Source organism: Engraulis encrasicolus, chromosome 10, assembly GCF_034702125.1.
Source record: "Engraulis encrasicolus isolate BLACKSEA-1 chromosome 10, IST_EnEncr_1.0, whole genome shotgun sequence".
Taxonomy (NCBI): Eukaryota; Metazoa; Chordata; class Actinopteri; order Clupeiformes; family Engraulidae; genus Engraulis; species Engraulis encrasicolus.
In genome coordinates this window covers 33,198,379-33,218,891 of record NC_085866.1, presented here as the reverse complement: position 1 = coordinate 33,218,891, position 20,513 = coordinate 33,198,379, and the positions used below count along the sequence as shown (strand labels likewise).

General features: G+C 44.5%; 1 protein-coding gene across 1 annotated transcript in view; it reads left to right on the top strand.

Annotated features, from left to right (window-relative positions):
- The window catches only part of slc9a8 (solute carrier family 9 member 8), a 63,142-nt gene continuing 42,629 nt past the window's right edge, over positions 1-20,513 (top strand). Inside the window, exons 1-4 of the mRNA XM_063208662.1 lie at positions 1-341; positions 712-896; positions 3,914-3,994; positions 5,314-5,372. Of these exons, the coding sequence (XP_063064732.1) occupies positions 97-341; positions 712-896; positions 3,914-3,994; positions 5,314-5,372 (570 nt within the window). The 5' untranslated portion in view covers positions 1-96. The remainder of the gene's footprint in view (positions 342-711; positions 897-3,913; positions 3,995-5,313; positions 5,373-20,513) is intronic.

Genomic DNA, 20,513 nt, shown 5'->3' with positions numbered 1-20,513 from the left:
CGGTACAACAACATGACAGAGCCCACTGTAACAGCTCATACTGTGAAATGGATTTGAATCGGGGAAACTAAATCTTTACGGGTTTTATTTTTAAGGATGAGAGCCTTATATTGTTACGTCGTGGTATGCTTTGCGTTGTGCGTCGTAAATCCTCTCTCCGGAGAAGAAGTCAAGGCAGAGGAGCCGTCGTTGGCAGTGCATACGAGGGATGAGGCTGGAGGACCTAGCCAAGTGGCCCAGGTCGGGGCAGATGACAGTCAGCATGCCCCCAAAAATACAGACAAGGAGGGCACGCCGCTCAATCTGCAGTCTGACACCTTGCATGGCGAGGAGATTAGTAGGTTTGTATCTCGAGTGCATTAGTCCTAAAGCCGTGTGATCTTAGACTACTGAGCATTCGGCGTTTCTTCACATACAACATATCAGTGTAAACTGTCTTGAAACAACATGAGCTGTTCGATTTCGACCCTCCAGTAGAGCTTTCCTGGTGAACCAGAAGCTATGTGTTGACGCCCAGGCTTACTTACAGGCTACTGGTTCACCAGGAAACAGTAGAGCTACTTAGTAGCCCAATATGTTGTGTTGTTAGTGAATAAGTGAATATTATTGAATAACCGTATGTAACTGTAAATCATCATCATCATCATTAAAAAATGCCATTAGGTCAATGATAAAGTTGCCATTGCACTTTTGCTGCATTGCTGTGTACAGGCTGAATGACACTGAGAATCCCAGCAATGACACGGCTCACGCAACCACCACCACCCATGCAGCAAAGGCTGCCACACCGGCACCGCCAACACCAAAACCCATCTTGCCCGAACACACTGGGGTGAAGGCCCAGGAGGAGGAACAGTCAAGTGGGATGTCAATCTTTTTCAGCCTGCTTGTCATTGGTCAGTTGAACCAACCGGACACACACACACACACACACACACACACACACACACACACACACACATACACATACACATACACATACACACACACACACACACACAGAGTGGGGGGCCTAATTATAGAAGTATAGTACTTTCTATAAGTCATTGGGCCTATAGCAGCCATACGGCTGTTATCTGCACGGCTGTTATCTGCCCTTGAAGAGTGATGAAGGGGTGGGGGCAGAAAAAAGAGTGGCTTGGCACCGAGGATTAGTTCTGTAGGGACAGGATGTCTTACTTACGTCATCAGAGCGTAGTACGGCATGGTTATGAGGGGAGTAACTGGGCATTTCTCAAAACTCTAGTGCGCGCACTTCCAAGTGTATCAGCCTAATTAGTCATGCCCAGTGATTGGATACTCTTTTTATTAGTCACACCCAGTGATTGAATACTCCGCAGAGTTCACCAAAGAGTATCCAATCACTGGGCGTGACTAATTAGGCTGATACACTTGGAAGTGCATGCACTAGAGTTTTGAGAAATGCCCACTTTCTTCCTCTACGGTCAGTACTGGTGGCATGGTAGTATTCTTTTTTTTAAAGTATTTTTTGGTTGCTTTTCAAGCCTTTATTATGAGGCAGCACAGTGAAGGACAGACAGGAAGTGAGTTGGGACGAGAGATGGGGAAGGGCTGGCAAAGGACCCGGACTGGGAATCGAACCCGGGTCGGCCGCGTAGCAAATGAGTGCCCTACCGTTAGGCCACGGTAGGGACGGCATGGTAGAATTCTACGTTCTTTGCTTGGCACTGAGGAAGTTGAGTGTTGTGTCTGTGTCCCATGTGGACACTGATTGGCCAAATTTAGACACGTTAGATTAGCCATTTCCTTAAATGACTTTTCCTTTTCAGAGTGATGAAAAGATTGTCTGCTTTGATATTTTGTATTTCTCCTCACTTGCACGTAAACAAAAACAACTTTAGTGCCAGATGTTGTGATCAAAGGAGGACACACAGACATACACACAGACACACACACACACACACACACACACACACACACACACACACACACACACACACACACACACACACACACACACACACACCGGAAGTAGGAAATTCTTCATGGAGATTTATTTTAGTATTTTAGCTCACCCTTCTTCTGTACTCTTTGAGAATCCCAAGGGGAACATGCTGCCCCCACGTTAATTTCAAGACTTTGTACATACATACAACTATTGTTCCTTTTGTCTCTTTTTTATTTAAGTAAAAAAGGAAATCCAAAGTTCTTTTGTTCAAAATCATTACGTTTTGTTTGTAGGAAAATTGGGAATATGATGTAACATGGACCATGGAAGATGAAGCTAATACTAAGTCAGTGAGAAATAGAGACAACTGTTGGTTACCAGTTTTTTTCTGGTTTATGCAGAATTGTATATTCACAATATTTTGATTGATTATGCCGAAAGTGTGTTTTAAGGGAATAATGGAGAACCATTACACAAATTCTTACAAGGTTAAAGCGCAACTAGGCTTGGTACAGCCTTATTAATACCTTAGTAATGCACTACTTTATTCAGGAGCCAACTATAGCCTGCATGGGTCATTACACGTGAATTCAGACACTTTGGGGCCTGAATGACTCAAAGTAAGAAGTAATTGAGAGGGTAGGACACTAAGTATATACTGTATAGTCATCCTTAATTATGTCAGTCAATTTAAGTTACAAAGAGATGGTTTTGATGTTGTTCTTTTCTGGCTCTACAAATTACACAATCAACAAGGAACACAACAGTTATTAGAGCATGAAATGCGAGATATTAAAATGTTAAACATTGAATATAAAAAAAGCTATATTTTAAAATGATCAATATCTTGTCTTATTCTTGCCTCTAATATCATGAACAACACTTGAAATGATGGTATTCCTTTAATATTAGCGCCAGATTGATGCAAATGCAGTTCTGGGGTTCTGCCTTGGCACTAAAAAGGCACACTAAATTCGGTCAGGCTCCAAAAAGACACCAGCATGGAAGTGGTGCCACGTAAGTGAGTGAGAAAACACTCTGAATTTTGACTTCCTGTCTTCAGGGAAGGGAAGGCTCCAGTCTCTGTTGCACACATCTTTGAAACCTCGGAGCTAGTCTTTTTCAGGGTTTTTTTTTTCATTTGATGAAAAAGATCACAGCATATCAGGTTTACAGTGGTGCATGCTTTGCACACCAATATGGCTCAGCTCATACAGAGCCAACGTGTAGATCTCCAGGTAGATCAGGCAGCGTAGTGAAAACCTCTCTCTTTGGTTACAAAACAAGTTGTCTTACACCACTGCTATGTCAAAATGTGTCACAACCTCAAAATGACATTTCATTACAGTAATGAAATGTCATTGTGACGTTGTGACACATTTGGTTTGGCTGTCTTCCAAGCAAGGACGTTTATTCGATTGTCTGTGAAGTTTATTCTGCAGGAGACCCGATTATTTGTTTTTTGTTTTTTTATAGCTGATCAAACATTAGATGAATGGGAAAAAGTTTTATCTTTACTCTGAAATGCATGGTGGTCATATAAAATGGCAACTTATTCCTGCATGTTATCATGAAGTCACACGTCATTACTGATTACTAAAAACTTCTGAATATGTTGGGGTACGAAACACTATCACCACCATAATGTTGACAACCCGCTTCGAATAACGATAAACATGCCAAGCTTAAAGTACTGTCTGTATAGTATACTGCCTGCAATGAGGGTTTTTATTTCGGAAAATGTTAATACAATTCTGGACATTAACCCAGTAAGATACAGCACCTGTTATAAATGAGCTGTTACCAGAATGCCTATGACCAAGTACCAAAAGTCCTGTGTACTATCATAGTGGTGTAGTACTCTGGTAGTAAATGTTTTTCTGTGACAATTACAGCGTTCCACTGGTGGAATGGGGCATCAAGGGGCTACCATTAACTACATGTAATGTAAGAGACATGAATTATTGCACTTATTAAGTCTGATTTTGTGTTTTTTTCCATCAGGAATCTGCATCATATTGGTGCACCTACTTATAAAGTTCAAGCTGCACTTCCTGCCGGAGAGTGTGGCTGTTGTCTCACTGGGTGAGTATCGACTCAAACGTGTACTGTACACGTGTGTTTTCTGTTCTTCTATGGTCTTCTCATCTCGTGTTCAGTCCTTTTCTCTTCAAGTGGAGAAAACCGCTCACAAGCTCAGCCTCATTATTATTTATTCAGCCCTCATGTCCACAGCAAACACCTTTCCACCGTTAAACCGTCATCAGTGGGTTTCCTGTCCTCTTCTCTGCAATTGCACATGCTCCTCCTGCGTATGTTTATGTACAGCATGATAACAGTCCCTGTGAGATGCTATAGCATGTTACTTGCGTTGTCTGTGGTAGATGATTGTGCAAGATTTAGGTAAAAAAGCAGCTTTTATGTAAAAGTAGTAGTAGCTTTTATGTAAAACAGACACAGCAACCATATGCACAGGCTTAGCAATATGCACCACTAGTTATATTATTTGTGGAAAAAACAGCCCTTATGGGTGGAGTTGGCATTAGGCAATAAAATACATTTCCAGTGTAACTGGATGTGGACAAAAGCATTTATTCTACAAAAGCATTAAGTCCTACTTTTCCACAATATCTCTCGCCATGCTCGGAGCTTTCCTATTGAGACAGGAAGCTTGCGTGATGCTGAAACGGGAAAAGGAATCCTTGCTTCTGCAGTCCAAGGGTTGGCGACCTTGAGCAAGCGTGAAAGAACAATGCTCAAGGAGCGAGTGTTCTGACATCCTGTCTGAAGGTGGATGGATGATAAGGCACTCTTGAAGAGGAGGTGAAGAGGTGGCCAAGTCACACTTCCTCTTTTGAAGACCCCGGAGACTGCTCTGTCATTCTTTTGTCCTTTTCCTTTTCTTACCTCTCTCTGTTTCCCCTCTCTCTCTCTCTCTCTCTCTCTCTCTCTCTCTCTCTCTCTCTCTCTCTCTCTCTTTTCATTTTCTACGCGTCCTCGTTTTCTGGTGCCCTCTAATTGAATCTGAAACTGGAGAATGCCACCTTCGCCAGCTTACCCGTCTAAGCATATTAAACAATGGCTCCTTTTAGGATTATGATAAGAATTCCTTTATGCTGGTGGCCTGTGTGTTCGTTCGCATACAATGACCAGCCAGATAGCACACATTCTTTTGAGGAATTCTAATTACACTGGTCATTGTCTCGATACCTCCCCTTCCCCCGCCCACCCTCCAACAGTTTCAGAGGGTTTTCTCTTTTTTTCTTTGCAGGACTCTAAAAGTGGAAATTCAGTCAAGTTGAACTGGCTACTAAAGGTGACTTTTGTGCCCTCTCTCTCTCTCTCTCTCTCTCTCTCTCTCTCTCTCTCTCTCTCTCTCTCTCTCTCTCTCTCTCTCTCTACAGGCATCCTAATGGGCGCTTTCATAAAGATCATCGAGTTTCAGGAGTTAGCCAACTGGAAGGTACAGTGTCTCCTTCTGTAGCTCTACCTCTGGTCCAATTGCTCCTCTCCTCCGCTTTCTCCTCGCTGGTCTCTAGTCTCCTTTCTTTTTCTTTCTGCTCCACTCCACTCCACTCCACTCCTCTCCCCTCCGCTCCGCTGCGCTCCTCTCCTCTCCTCTCCTCTCCTCTCCTCTCCTCTCCAATGCAGTGAATTGTGGCATCTCATGTTCCAAAGCCTTCGTCTTGGTGCAGTCCCAGGTTTTCCCTGTGTAGTAGTAAATCAGTTGACAATGAATACAGGCTCAGACACAGGCTGGGCTGTTGGCCCCGTGGAGGTCAACAGTGGGGCCACTACTGCGGCAGTAGAGCCGAGCCGATCCCCCTGCAGGTGCACTGCCCTGAGCCAGCCTGGCCCGGGGGAGCATACGAGGACGGCTGTGGGGCCCCATCCCGGACGAACACTGTTGGTCCTGTTACACAGGAGCGTTTGTCATGACATAGCCAGCTTGCCACATTTGAGTGCCGGTTGGCTGGCGTGGGCATCTGATGGGCAGCCGAGCCAAGAGTAGCACGCCTGCCCATGCGTTCATGGGCCCCAGTCGGGGAGGAGCGGGAAGCGCTTTGTCTTGGCATGCACTTTGTTTTTTTACCATTAGTGTGTTGGCATGATGGAGAAGGAGGTAACCTGATGCCGTCACGGACTTTACACACACACACACATACGCGCGCAAGCACGCGCGCACGCACGCACGCACGCACGCACGCACGTACACACACACACACACACACACACACACACACACACACACACACACACACACACACACACACACACACACACACACACACACACACACACACACACACACAAACACACACACACACACACACACCCACTACCTGGCGAACGTGGAAGGGGGGAGATGGGGCGATGTGGTGCCCGTCCTTTTGTGTTAGCGTTGTTATTGCCGTGGCAGGGCAGCCTTCATGTTTAATGCATGGGGAGGTGAGTCAGAGGGGATGCCAGCCAGCCAGACTCCTCTGCTCAGTACTGCCCCACTCTGCTCCACCTTCACGTTTTGGCTATGATGTGATGGGATGTTGTTGGGCTGCTGCTGCCTCTTGATTCTAGTCTTCATCTCTTTTATCCAGCCTCCTCCTCCCCCCTCTCCTCCTCCTCCTCCTCCTCCTCCTCCTCCTCTTTACTCTCTTTCCTCAATTACTCGTCCTGCTCCTCTAATTTTTTCCCACTTGCTTATTTGATTTGGGCCCCATTATTTTTTCCGTCCTTGCCAGCAATGGTTCTTTCTTATTCTTTCTTTCTTTCTTTCTTTCTTTCTTTCTTTCTTTCTTTCTTTCTTTCTTTCTTTCTTTCTTTCTTTCTTTCTTTCTTTCTTTCTTTCTTTCTTTCTTTCTCCGTTTATGTGTGGGTTTCGTCCATTTACCTTTTCTCTCTATCTGCACAATGTTCCTCTGTTTCCCCTTCCTTTCTACTTTTTCTGTTTCATGTTCCCCTCCACCTCTCTCTTTCACTCTCTCCCTCTCACACACACATATGCTATCTGTTCTCAGGATCGCTACTCCGCCATATCTGTTTCTCTGCTCCCCACCTCCCCTTCACAGGCTTCAATTAACATTTTTTTCCTCCTGAATGCCAGGACATAAACGAGTGAGTGAATAGATGAGAGCAATGGCAGAAGGGGAGGAGAGAAAGAGAGAGGGTGGGGGATACAGAGGGAGAGATGGTTCTGTGGCACAGACAGTACTGTCTTTTGTTTCACTTGTTTCGGGAGACCCCCAACTCCACCCCCCAACTCCAGTAACCAGAGCCATCAGCCCTTTGTGGCCCCCAGTCGCTGCTCTCTCTGCCTCTCCAATCCCTTACTCTATGGATCACACTGTTCTGCAGAGGCATCGGTCACCTTCTCTGTAAATTACGCCTCCCACCAATCATAAAGATGGATCTTGATGGATATGGTGACTGTTTTGTGGAGTAGTGACTCCAGGAACTCCCCAGCAAAAAATCCATGCAGTAGTTCAATGCTTTCATTCTTTGATTTGCTAGCATTTGCTAGCCCGTATGACTTTCTGTTGAGTCCTACTTAAGAGTTTTGGCAGTGGTTGCGCTCAAAAGGAACATGAGAGAATGTTCAAAACAAACACCAAGTCCAAGTCACTTTTATGTATTGGTGGGCAAAAGAAGTTACCAAGACAGTCTATTCACATGGGGATAAAACAGTGTGACAGTTGGAGGGTTCTCACAGAAACTAGAGTCCCGTGTGAATAGGAGCTTTTAGAGTCATCGCAAACTGCGGTCCACCAACTAAATACTTGGCCTGCCACCAATACACAGAAAACTGTGTTGGTTGCATTCCACAGTGCACGCTAGGCAAGAGTGGACTGTATGCAGGCGTGGAGTGCCTTTTTTACTATAGACATGGACATGAGAAATGCTCTAGCACCCCTAAGCTGTGCACTTCAGTTTTGATTTCTGTTTTTTTCTAAAATGATTGCCATATTGAAACTGATGTTACCTTTTTGTAGTATTTGTGTTGTCAGAGAACCAACTGCGTTGTATGTTTGTCTGTTTCTATGAATGTGTGCGATGTTGCTTGCTTTTTCTGTGTACCTCTTTTTTTCCACACAGGCATGCAGCGTGTGTGCACATGTGTGTACAAGTAGGAGTGAATGTGTGTGCGTGTGGCCACATGTGCAAGCCTCATACTGCTGTTCACTATAACGCAAGGCATTGCGCATGTGTGTAGTACGTGCATGTGTGTGTGTGCATGATGCATGTGTGTCTGTATGCCTGTGTGTGTGTGCGCGCGCGCGCATGTATGAGCATGCACACTAAACATACATTCAGTCTACTGTAGTAGAGCTTCTCCGCTCTAGTGGAAGGCATGACGTGAATGCATGCTGTAGTGGTGGTGGGGGGCTGCAGCCCTGTGTCAGAGTTGCCTGAGGACAAGGCACGTCGCTGCCCGCCTTTCTGCACTATCTGACGAGGCCTGGGCTGCCCTGGAGCATGGAGAAAGTGGAAGAGGATGGAGAGCAAGAGAGAGAGGGAGAGATGCCTGGCGTAGAGTAGAGTAGAGCACATGGGCTCCGCATGCCCTAGCTCCTGATGCTGCTGCTGCTGCTCTGCCATCCCCCACTGCTCTTATCACATGGCTCCTGTGCTGCTGCAGTGCTCCATCCATAGAGAGAGAGAAAGAGAGAGAGAGAGAAAGCGAGCGAGAGATATGTCTGGGGTAGAGTAGAGCACATAAGCCCTTTTAACATCAACAAGATGATTCGCTTTAATGTGATGCACATCAAGAAGTTAGTGCGACACATGATGGGAAAACAGTTATATGGCTCTTACACCATTTTTTTTGCATATCGTTAAATCACTCGAAAGATTTGGTTTTGGGAAAAGTTGTATTGCTATAAGTTGATGGAAAAGGTTTAATGCCATAACCTACGCTAGCCAGGCCGCGCCCTCCTAGTGATGCAAGACCTTTGGCTACTAGTCAGGTCAAGACCAATGCAAGTACTTTCTGAGCTCTGGATAACTCGGGAACTCCACCCACTTTGTCGGGAAGCAATCAACTTTGAGTAGCTTTAACGGCCCTGGGTAGAGGCGCGTCCAAAGCAGTGACGTTCTATTGGGACTGAGAAAATATCATCGGTTTAAACTTCGCACAGCCTTTTATGATCCTCGATCCGTAGCAAACGAAGGGATGTGGGTCAATTATGCCGTTTGAGAAATGTTAATTGTAATGCTCTAGGTCATAAAAAGTCTTGAAGAGATATGAAAGTCAGGCTAAAGTCACGCATGTGCAAAAGCTACGACTGGACCTGGATTGAGAGTACCAACACTTTCTCAAATGCCTGGAGTTGTGTCTCATGCAGGATATTCTCTCTTTCCTATGTTCTAATCACAGATGCGTTCCGCATCTTATATCACTACAATATGGAGCGCTTTAACTTTTAATTTGCTTCCGAATCTGATGGAAAAGGCGCTATAGGCTCCACATCAAACTCTCTTATCACTTGGCTCCAGCATGGCTCCTTTACTGCTGCACTGCTACATACTATTCACCAAGAGCTTCACTTGCAGCGCGTCTGCTGCTACTGCTGCTGTCATCTCCCATATTCTTTCTTATCACTTGACTTCAGCATGGCTGTTTTGTTCTTGTGTGTGTGTGTGTGTGTGTGTGTGTGTGTATGTGTATGTACTGTATGTACAGTATGTGTGCGTGTGTGCGCGCGTGCGTGTGTACTGCGTGTGTGTTTACTGCGTGCGTGTGTACTGCGTGTGAGCACTTTCTCACGTGAACCCCAAACAATTGGCGGTTTCTTGGCAGCCTCCATAGCGAGCTGGTGTGGGAATGAGTATGTGTATTTTGACGCATTTTGAGTCAACTGTATAGTTGTGATATTGTGCTACATACACAGCATACATTTTGATTGATGGAAGAGTCTTACTCTCACGGTGTATGTTGTGGTCCCCGTTGCTTTCTTGCATGAGTTCACCATGGCCACCGTTTAACCGTGGTTAAAGCAATTCCACAGCCGTTGCTTGGACACTTTGGTTTTACATTTAGACACAAGTCTGTTTAACCTCCATTATGATTGGGCTTTTTCATAGAGCGCACTAACTGCCTACCATTACTCTTGTAGGAGCAGACCAAAGGGTGTCGAAGTAGAAGTACTCTGACAGATGTAATGACAACACCAGCGGTATGATATTACTGTAAACTATGGTTTCAACTTTGTAATATCATACTACTAGTGCTGTTTTTACATCTGTGAGAGTACTTCTACTGTGTACAACTCTGCTCCTGAGCTCTTGCTAGCAGTTCTCCATACACATTCATGAGGTCGCCGCACATCGCTTCCGACAGCCTTGCAGAGCAGTATCGGCAGAGAGAGTAGAGAGAGAGAGAGGTTCCATTGGCCCATTGTTTCCGGGTTCTATTACTGGGGAGGAAACCCCCCTTTAGGCAGACCTAGGCAGACCTGAGGACTGTTCTATTCAATGCTCCTACATTATGACACGCCCCTTTAGGCAGACCGGAACCTGGTCACGTTAGGTGCCCATAAAAACCTATTATGTTGGCATATCTCTATACTTAAAGAATCTCTGGTATCGGTTCCGACAATTTTGGGTACCCACTGACTCTGGCGTTGCACTTAATACATCAAACAAGCAGAGCAGTATGGATTCAACAATGGATTTGAATGAGTGGCTACGACAAAATGGAGCTAAATCACATTCAACAGCCTCCGTCGGTAGCCATTGGCGCTGATGTGTGGTGGTGTATTTAAAACAACTCAATCGGATGTCGGTAGAGCAATGGTCTGCACTTTGTCCGAGCCGATATGGAGTGGCCCTCAAGAGTCACTCACTGTGCATTGGAGGCATTGGAAAAGCGACAAATTAAACGTGTGCTTAATCCATGCGACCCATGTGACGCCTGCCCTTTAGGAGACCAGCGGAGGTTGAGAGTAAGTGGAGTTCCCATCGCGCTGCACATGGCAGTAGAGCGCATCTTATACAAGCCGCAACCGGGCGCCACACAAAGAAGTAGAAGACAACGCCCCCTTAGGAGACCTAACTTCAGCACACTCCTTTGCATTGGGTAGGCATGGTTTGATTTATCTTGTTCGTAGGAAATCTTTGTGCCTGATCCCCCAAGCTTTCTCACGTGATTCCAGCAAGGTTCCTCTGCTGCTCCGGCAGTCCTCCAGCCATACACATTCCTGAAGAATGTTGCTCTCACTGCGTCTGATGGGCTTCCCCCCAAGCTCCTATCACATGACTTCAGCATGGCTTCTGTGCCATTGCTGCTGTCCTCGACACACATTCATGGGGTGTTCCTCTCACGCTGTCTGCTGCTGCAGTCATCCCCCATGCTTCCTCACATGACTCCTGCATGGCCCCTGCACTCTTGCAGGAGTAGGTGACCTGGGAGCAGGACAACCAAATAACAAGATGAAAGATGGAAAAAGTTAGCTTTAACCAGGATTCGTCTGCTCCCACTTTTTATGTTTTGTAACATTTGGGGTGTAAGCCCTAATTAGTGATTTAGGGCGGAATTCTCCCACCCGCTTAAGTCAAAAAAAGTGCGCAACAGCGCCTCCGAGCTTACTCAAGCCCGTGAGTAAACGGGGCTTACGCGCGATTTCATCACTTGCGCACTTTGGGTGGGGCCAGGCCAAAATCAGGGAGTTCCCCATGTTAATCAATCCTAAGCGGATTCTCCCGTCCACTTAAGCGTGTTTGCCTTTACGCGCATCAAAGGGCTGTAGTAAGGTCAAGCGCCACTATGAGGCAAAATGTAATATTGCATTTGATGCTGACTTGGCTCGCATTTTGAACATTTTACACGGTATGCTTTGTTGATGTTCTTTACCGTCAGCGTCAGTCCAAACCGAAATTCAATTCTCTGTTCCACATAAACATCCTACATTAGATTAATTGTTGACAAAATATGACCAGCTGCCCAGAGCATGTTCTCATATCGATGAACTTACAAACAAAAGCAGGTAATTAATGAATCAGTATGAGGATCATCATGTTGTCTCCACGGACGGTAACCAAAACCAAAAACACCTCGTTGCAGGTTGCACCATGCACAAGTTCTAGGCTAAATTGACAAGGCACGTCAGACTAAAGACCGCTGTTCCAGTCGTCCTCACAGCCTACCCCCAAAGTATGCCTATTCAAAAACAACCTTCCACCATTTTTACAATGTTGTAGCCACAACGTTAAGTAAAGGTTTTTTATTTCAACTCCTCCACTTGTGTGATTTATTGGAACTCGTGCATATGTGCATGTAACCTATTAAACTTTCTGAACTGATGCCCGACATAAAAAACCACCACATACTGAGGTAGGCTACAGGCTGTCCTATCTGTTTTTGTAAGGCAGAAAATATTTCCTGAATGTCATTACAGCTAAACGTAAAAGGTAGGCCTACATATCAGAGCATGTCTTTGGCATTTCGCTTCTGGTCTCTATTACACCCCATCAGCTCCGCGTTTAAGTCCTGGCTTGGCATTGTATGCCCATGTCCAATTAATTCCCATGTCTGCGACAGAATATAACGTTTTTTATCTCCGTTTTTTTATGACGATCGATTTCCTTGTTCATTCTTCAGCATGCATGTAGCCTAAGTGTAATATGCTGACGGACAGCTGAGATCCACATATTTCCAATTATTTTAATGTCACGTTGCTGTACAGAGAAGGGAGGAGAAACACTTTTAAAAGTCAGCAAACAGGCCTACTATGTGTTTATTTAACGTGGGAATGATCAGCATTTTAAATCACTTTTTATTTCCGGAATTGTCCAGGCAACACGCCAAACTCCATTTTCCACAAAACGTTCAATCGTGTTTATTATTTCAATCAACCTGTTGCGCACCAAAACGCTCAGCTGAGTTCCCGCCAAAGGGACACATCGCGTTTCCATCCCATTATCTCACCTCCTATACTTGCCTTCTGCTTGTGAAAAGGAGCGGAGGTTAGATTTTGAAACGCTTTTGCAAGAGGACTTTTGGCACGTGGTTTTAAATTCAAAGTTAAAGTTCAGTGTTGGATCTCAATGGACTGCCGATGTTTTCACATGGTTGATCTGAAAATCCATGCTCCATAGTTTCTTTGTAGCCACAACTGATGAACTTGGCGGAGACTCATCCCCCCATTTAGCATATATCACGCCTATGTTGGGCTACGCGCTGTTTTTCTGAGTTAAGCGCGAGGGGTGTGGCGACGTTCCAGAGGGGAGAATACGCGCAAAATAAGACCGCGTAAAATATGCGCGCGTAAAACCGACTTAAGTGGAGACGGGAGAATTCTCCCGTTAGTGCTAGTCTTAGTCACAATGATGAAAATGTTAGTCTTAGTCATATTTAGTCATTGCCTTCCCAATCTAGTCTTAGTCTTAGTCTAAATGACGAAAATACCCAACCAAGGGTAAAACTCTTAGTGATTTTATATGAACAAGACCAGGGGCGGATTGAGCATAGGGTGATGGACCGGCCGCCTAGAGCACATTAGTAGCCCCTACAGTGTTTCCCACAGAATTTTTGGAAACTATGGGGGCAGCGGGATTTGTATTTAACACGGGGCAATGTGGGGGGAGGGGGGGGGGTTCGCGGCGTAAAAAAAAAAGAAGAAATAGGAGCACAGATAAGCATTTAGGAGCTCTTAAACGACAAAAAAGTTGTTAACGCACAGACAAAAATGGTCTAAGAGAGTAGGCTATACCTTCTCCCCAACACACATAGTATACGTACACATAAGGCGTATAAGGCGTACACATTCTACATGAGGGGTGCTGGTCACAGGCCAGTTTTTTTAAATTCCTCCCATAAAAGGGTAAAAGGGCTGAACAACATACTACACATTTATGTCTATACACATTCGTCACACATTAATTTCTATATGCAGTCCGATGTCTCCTGTGCTGTGTCAATGAAGGCCTGTTGCCTAACTCATCATCATACAACTGTAAAACAAAGCCTGGGGAGTGTCAGTAAACTCATCCCAACTGTCCCTTCTCTCAAGGTTTTTTATTGGTCCCAAACCCGAGTTAACCACAACAACTTGACTAGGCTTTTGATCCCTCTGTCTTTCAAGCACTTATGGTTTTCTCTATAGGATGTATTTACTCCAGGAGGAAAATGCGAAGGAAATCGTTTTTTCAAATCGTTTAATAGAAGACGGAAATCGTTTAAAAAAAAAAAAAAAAAAAATTTTTTTTTTTTTTTTTTTTTTACATTTTCGAAACTATGGCGGCCAAATGTAAACTATGGCGGTGCACCATATTTTCCTTAATGTATGGGAAACACTGCCCTAATAAGTCCTCAACCGGCCTGGGAACTAGGTGAAAGATAGTGCCTAGTTGTAAGATTTACCATGGTATGTATGAAAAGTTGACCAACCACTTTATATACTGTGTACCAGACGTCAATACCTCAGTTATGGTGACTGACAGTAAAATAGTCACGCTTTCTCTCTACTGATATTTTTATGTGGCCTTTCAGTATAATGCCCCTTTTAGATATTCAAGCGTTATTGAACATTTGTGGTAGTACCATACTCACACCTAAACTTCTTAAAAAAGCAAAGGGTGTTGCAGGTGTGAGATTAATCAAGGTCACATCTAAAAATTGCAATTTGCAGGAGTGAAATACCAGTAGCCAACAAATTATGTCAGTGTACATCACAGTATTTCTCATTGTTGGCACATGCATGTTGCCTGCGACATCTGGCCCTACGATACATATGCTACACCCAATGTGGCCCTCAGGTCAAAATAATTGCCCACTCCTGCCATAGAAGTATGTCTCCTGAGACACACTGTAGATCGCAGAAGTCATACAGTTTACTGCCACGAGATCTGAGTAAAACAGTTTTGTTTTCAGTATGTGTAGAGCTTGGAAGGGATGGAAATATTATTAAATCATGGAGACCGATTTCACATGACTGCTACTGTTTTGGAAGTTTTCACATATTTTTCACTTGTCTTAGTCTCGTTAACGAAAAGCAATTTTTATCCTCGTCATATTTTTATTTTCTGGAAGCAATTTTTGTGCGTCATCGTCTCGTCATCGTCACAGGAAAAAGGGGTGTTAACAAAATATTTTCGCCATCGTCCTGGTTGACAAAATTAACACTGTTGTAAACCCAGCAGTGTTAGTGTTGCTAGGTGAAAAGGCTGAATTATCGTACTAAAGCCTCAAAATTATCGTTTTTGGGGGCTTTTTGGGAGGACATTATCGTACAAGACCCAAATTGTTGTTTCAAAGCATCTAAATGAACTGAAGCACAACTCTGAAATTATCGTACATCATGTTTTTTTTATCGTACAGATGACAAAATGGACAAAATGATGGCACAAATACGATAATTATCCTACATCTGGCAACACTGAACCCCTTCTTCAGAAGTGATGAATAAAAAAGTGGGAGCAGAACATTTTTAAAAAAAACTGTGAGCAGAAGAATTCTGGTTGACTGTGCTCTTGCCCCATGCATATTCATCGTGAGCATTACTCGTACTGTGTCCACTGCCTCCATGTAATCCTCCATGCCCCATGACATGGGTTCCCCATCTCTTCTAACTTGGGGCCCACTGTAAAATCCCACGAATGTCCATGGCCCACCTCTGACAAACAAAATTAGTTTCCTACCGTGCACGTGGGGTGCAACATTCAGGCTACCTCTCCGCTTTGAAAGATCCACTCATTAATACTGTACATACATATAGTTCAGAAGACACACACACACACACACACACACACACACACACACACACACACACACACACACACACACACACACACACACACACACACACACACACACACACACACACACACACACACACACACACACACACACACACACATTATCTAGATATTTAGAATTCTATTTCATGCAATTTCTTCATGGCCCTCCAATGGGCACAGATTGTGAATCACTGACCTATGACATCAGTCCAGCATGGCTCCTGAGTATTTGCCACAGTCCTCCATACACATTCATGCACATTCAAGTGTCACTCTCACCCCATTGCTGAAATCGTCTTTATAGGTCGTCTCTCAAAGCCCCCGTTGCCATGGCAATGAACAGTAACTAATGTACTAGAATGGGGTCTTCCCCCTACTCTCCGCTGCTCTGTCTCTGTATCTGTCTCTCTCTTTCTCTCATTCGTTCTCTCTCTCTCTCTCTCTCTCTCTCTCTCTCTCTCTCTCTCTCTCTCTCTCTCTCTCTCTCTCTCTCACTCTCATTCTCGCTGTGGGGTATTCCTCTTGACTAAGCCTCGTCTGTCATCACTGCCTGAGGGATGTTCTCCTGTATTGTGAGGCGCTCTCATTCGCACTGTCTTTCTTCCTCAGCCTGTCTGCCAGTGTTGCCAGATTGGGCGGGTGCCCGCCCAATTGGGCTACTTGGGATGAGCGTCGGCGGGCAAAAACGGGAAAAATTGGCCATTTGGCGTTTTTTTCAGCCGTTTTGGGCCCATAGAAGTCAATGTAATTTGTTGAATTTGGGCGGAATTTAGCACATTTTGGCGGTATTTGAGAACCTTTTGGGCGGGACACATCTGGCAACACTGCTGTCTGCTGGAATCTCTCTCTGTCTCTCTCTATCTTCCTCTTTCTCTCTTAACCTCTTCCTCTCTTTTCACAATCATTCTGTTTTTGCAGTGTCTCTATTCTGGGTTTGTCTCTGTCTCACTGTCTCTCTGTCTGTCTGTCTGTCTCTCTCTCTCTCTGGAATTTTTTGCTCCAGTATTTTTCTGTCCTTAGCTGGCAGGCTAACACCTCACTCCCGTTCTCATCCCTGATTTTGCCTTCTCTCCCCTAAGCCTGTGTTCCTGCCATGCAGGGCCTTCTTCTGGCTTTGTAATTCGCCTTTAATCACTGTTGTCAGTAATGTAGGACGGATTTAATTCACCATTGTTTGTTTAAACACATGCATACACATACACATAGTCACACACACTATTATACAGCCTGAGGAGGGCTTTCCGAAGTGCCGGTTCATGCCCAGCGTGTTAGGCACAAGCATGGTAGAAAGCCTCATGTAGCCAAAACACATCTGTGTGTGTGTGTGTGTGTGTGTGTGTGTGTGTGTGTGTGTGTGTGTGTGTGTGTGTGTGTGTGTGTGTGTGTGTGTGTGTGTGTGTGTGTGTGTGTGTGTGTGTGTGTGTGTGTGTGTGTGTGTGTGTGTGTGTGTGTGTGTGTGTGTGTGTGTGTGTGTGTGTGTGTGTGTGTGTGTGTGTGTGCGCGCGTGTATGTGTGTGTGTGTGTGTGTACGGCATCCGCTCTGGTGTGTTTGTGTGCAAGGCATCCCCTCGGCTCTGGTGTGTGTGTAAGGCATCCGCTTTGGTGTGTGTGTGGTCGTAGGGAAGCCCCAATTTCACATGTGTGAGGTCTGGATGCTGCCACATGTGTGTTGCATCAAGAGGGACTTATCTCCATGTTTAATGCACGTCGGAACTGTGCCTGATTTGTGAAAACAATCGGAAAGTGACTGTGTGAATGTGGCTTTTGTCAAAGCGAGGCTTTACTGTATGTGTGTGCATTAAGGCTGTAACGATATTGCATCGAACCGAGGGATCGCGGTACGCAGACCCACGAACCCCTATCGCGAACCTTCCTCGCAGAATCGCGATGCGCCCTTTTAAAGTTGTTACCCCTCAGTCTAGAAAACATCAGGATACAGGCAAATGCTTGCATATGCGCTTAATGCTTGTATATGCGCTCAAAGACAATTAGAAATGGGGCGCACATGAGCGAGTATCACTTCCATTCACCCCTCTCCTGTAAAATGTTCCGTCCAACCAGCAGCACGTGCATTGGTTGTTATTCATTGCCTGAGCAACCTCCGCGACCGCGAGACAAAAAACTTGGGCAAACGTCGGAAGGTAAAGCACAGAAATGAACAACAGACCAAGAAGGCTTTATCAAACGTGTGAAGATGTTTTTGATTCATGCATGCGCCGATGTATGTTGAGTGGAGATAGACGTTGAGCGGAGAGAGAGAAAGAATGCGAGAGAGCGAGATGCTCCGCCTGCCCAAATTTGAAAGAGCTTTGAAAGAGCTCTATACGCTCATAAGAGTGTCTGAAGTCGGGCGAATGTTGAGATCGATGTGGATATTAGGCAGCATTATATCCTCCCCACATTGAAAGCCTGCCTAGCGAAAACATGCTCCATTTCAAAATGTCAAATCACAAAACGAAACAAAAGACAACGTGCGTGTTGCATACTGAGAACATAACTGAGGTTCATTTCGAGTTTTGTTTGTATAAGCGCGTGCGCGCTGCTGCACGATCAAAACAGTTACAAAAATATTAAACATCAAAATTAAGTGTTGCATTTCTGTAAGTAACTTAATACAACATGTTTCCTGACGAAATATTACCAGTGTTGTTTTCAGTTAATGTTTGGATATTAATTGGATAATGTTTGACAATGTGAGACAGTTGTTATAGGCTACCTATACTGGAACCCTGACCCTTCTCTCTCCATCTCTGTCTCTCACACATGCAGCATCTCAGCATGATATGATCTAAGCCTATTTGTAATAAGCCTATTTTTCCTTGGTGAACTAATATCCCTTATTTCTCTGTGTTGTGTTTTGATGTCAACACCTGGGGAACAGGTTGCAGTGGTAGGCCTATATCTGCAACATCATTTAGTAGACCTAAAAAAATAATGTAGGCAGGTAAATGCAAAAAGAAAGCATAGGCCTATATATAAATATAGCCCATAATTTATTTTCTTCTTATTTTTTTAAAAATCGTGGGGCATATCGAACCGTGGGTCATATATCGTGACACAAACCGAATCGTGGGTTGGGTGTATCGTTACAGCCTTAGTGTGCATGTCCGTGTGTGCCAGTGTGTCTGTCTTCCTATCTGTGTGGCCATCCATATGTGCTTATGCATACATGACCATGGCCATGTGTGTTGACTTTTGAAAGAAACTTTTCTGGAACACATGGGCACAGTCCATTTCCATTGCATATTGTACTGTACTCCCCAGCATATGCATGCATGAAATCCAGGGGACTACACAAAGAAGTTGGTTCAGGAGTAAACCAGGTTAAGTTAAAAGGTAATGATTTACCTTTTAACTTAACCTGGTTTACTCCTAAACCAGCGTCTTAGAATAGGCCCCAGCGCTGCATGGTTGCTTCACTTTCAATGTCATGCACAGCTGGTGGGCTGTGCCAGTGGTGTCCTATGTATGCACTTACTTAAACATGCATGTGTGTCACAGCTTGTGTGCGAGTGGATGACTTGCGAGCGGACTTTGAAGCACGTGCGCAATCACTTGACTTGAGCACCTGACTCTTAAGTATACAGGGCGTATAAACATCGGGGGTTTTAAAAGAGGGCGTTTTCTGGCTGTTTAGTAGGTCGATTTGTTGAATTCAATGAAGTGTAGGCCCCCCAGTAACATCTAATTAGGTCTGGCCAACATGTATTTGTTTGGATTTGTATTACAGCATTAATTATTATAGCTTTATAATGAATGATGCAAGGGAAGTCAACACTCTTTTTCTTTTGCGTCTTTATTTCTTTAGTTATGCCAGCATTGCCCGGGAAATTGGACGTCTCTTTTTTTCATTCATCATCTGCCTCTTCCTCTTTTGTTTGTAAACATGTAAACTCTTCACAGCTGTCTCGGCACATAACATTGTTCTAATAGAATGTTAGTTTAGAGTTTCCCATACGGGTTTAGGCTCATGGCAGTTTCCAGATGGAGTCTGAATTCTCTCTCTCTCTCTCTCTCTCTCTCTCTCTCTCTCTCTCTCTCTCTCTCTCTCTCTCTCTCTCTCTCTCTCTCTCTCTCTCTCTCTCTCTCTCTCTCTCTCTCTCTCTCTCTCTCTCTTTCTCTTTCTGTATTTCCTTATCCACACCTGGCATGGCGTGAGATACTGCCATAGGCCTACCTGTGTTTCCTCCCTCTACCAGACAGGCAAAATGTGGTCTTCTTATGCTTGTGTGCGTGTGTGCATGTCAGGAAGTGGACGGACTGAAAGAGGGCTGGAAGCCCTGGAGGCTCACGATACCAAAGTATCTTTGGTGGGTACATGGACATTGTTTTCTAGAGCAATTCACATAATGCCAGACCCCTCTAACAACACTCAGCAGTCTGGGTTATTCGTGCAGACTTAATTGTACTTATTTTTGGTAGTCTGGGACATGTTCTCAGACAAACAGTGAGTGGGCTGAGGCTGGGCAGGGCTTTCCAAAGCAAAGTCAAAACAGCTGGTAAGCTGTAATGTATTTCTCTGAAAATATTTTAATTCAGTCCATGTAAAACGTGATTAGTGGTTTCAAATGAAGAATTTGAAATATTTGTCTTTTTCCTGTTTTCATATGTGTGTTGGGTCTGGTAAAAGCATTAACATTTCTATGAGGAATGTTCAACTTAAGATATTTTCCCCCTTTTTCCTTCGTTTACCAGAATTTATCCATTTTCATAATGAAAAAAGACAAGAACTGAAAAGCCAGTCGCTGCCAAAGACGCTAGCTTTAATCATGTGTGATTACACTAGAGAGAATACAGGAAGGAGATTATAAAATATCTTTGATTATACTTCCGCAAGTACTGTACAGTACACACCACCAGTCTCAAAAGCAGT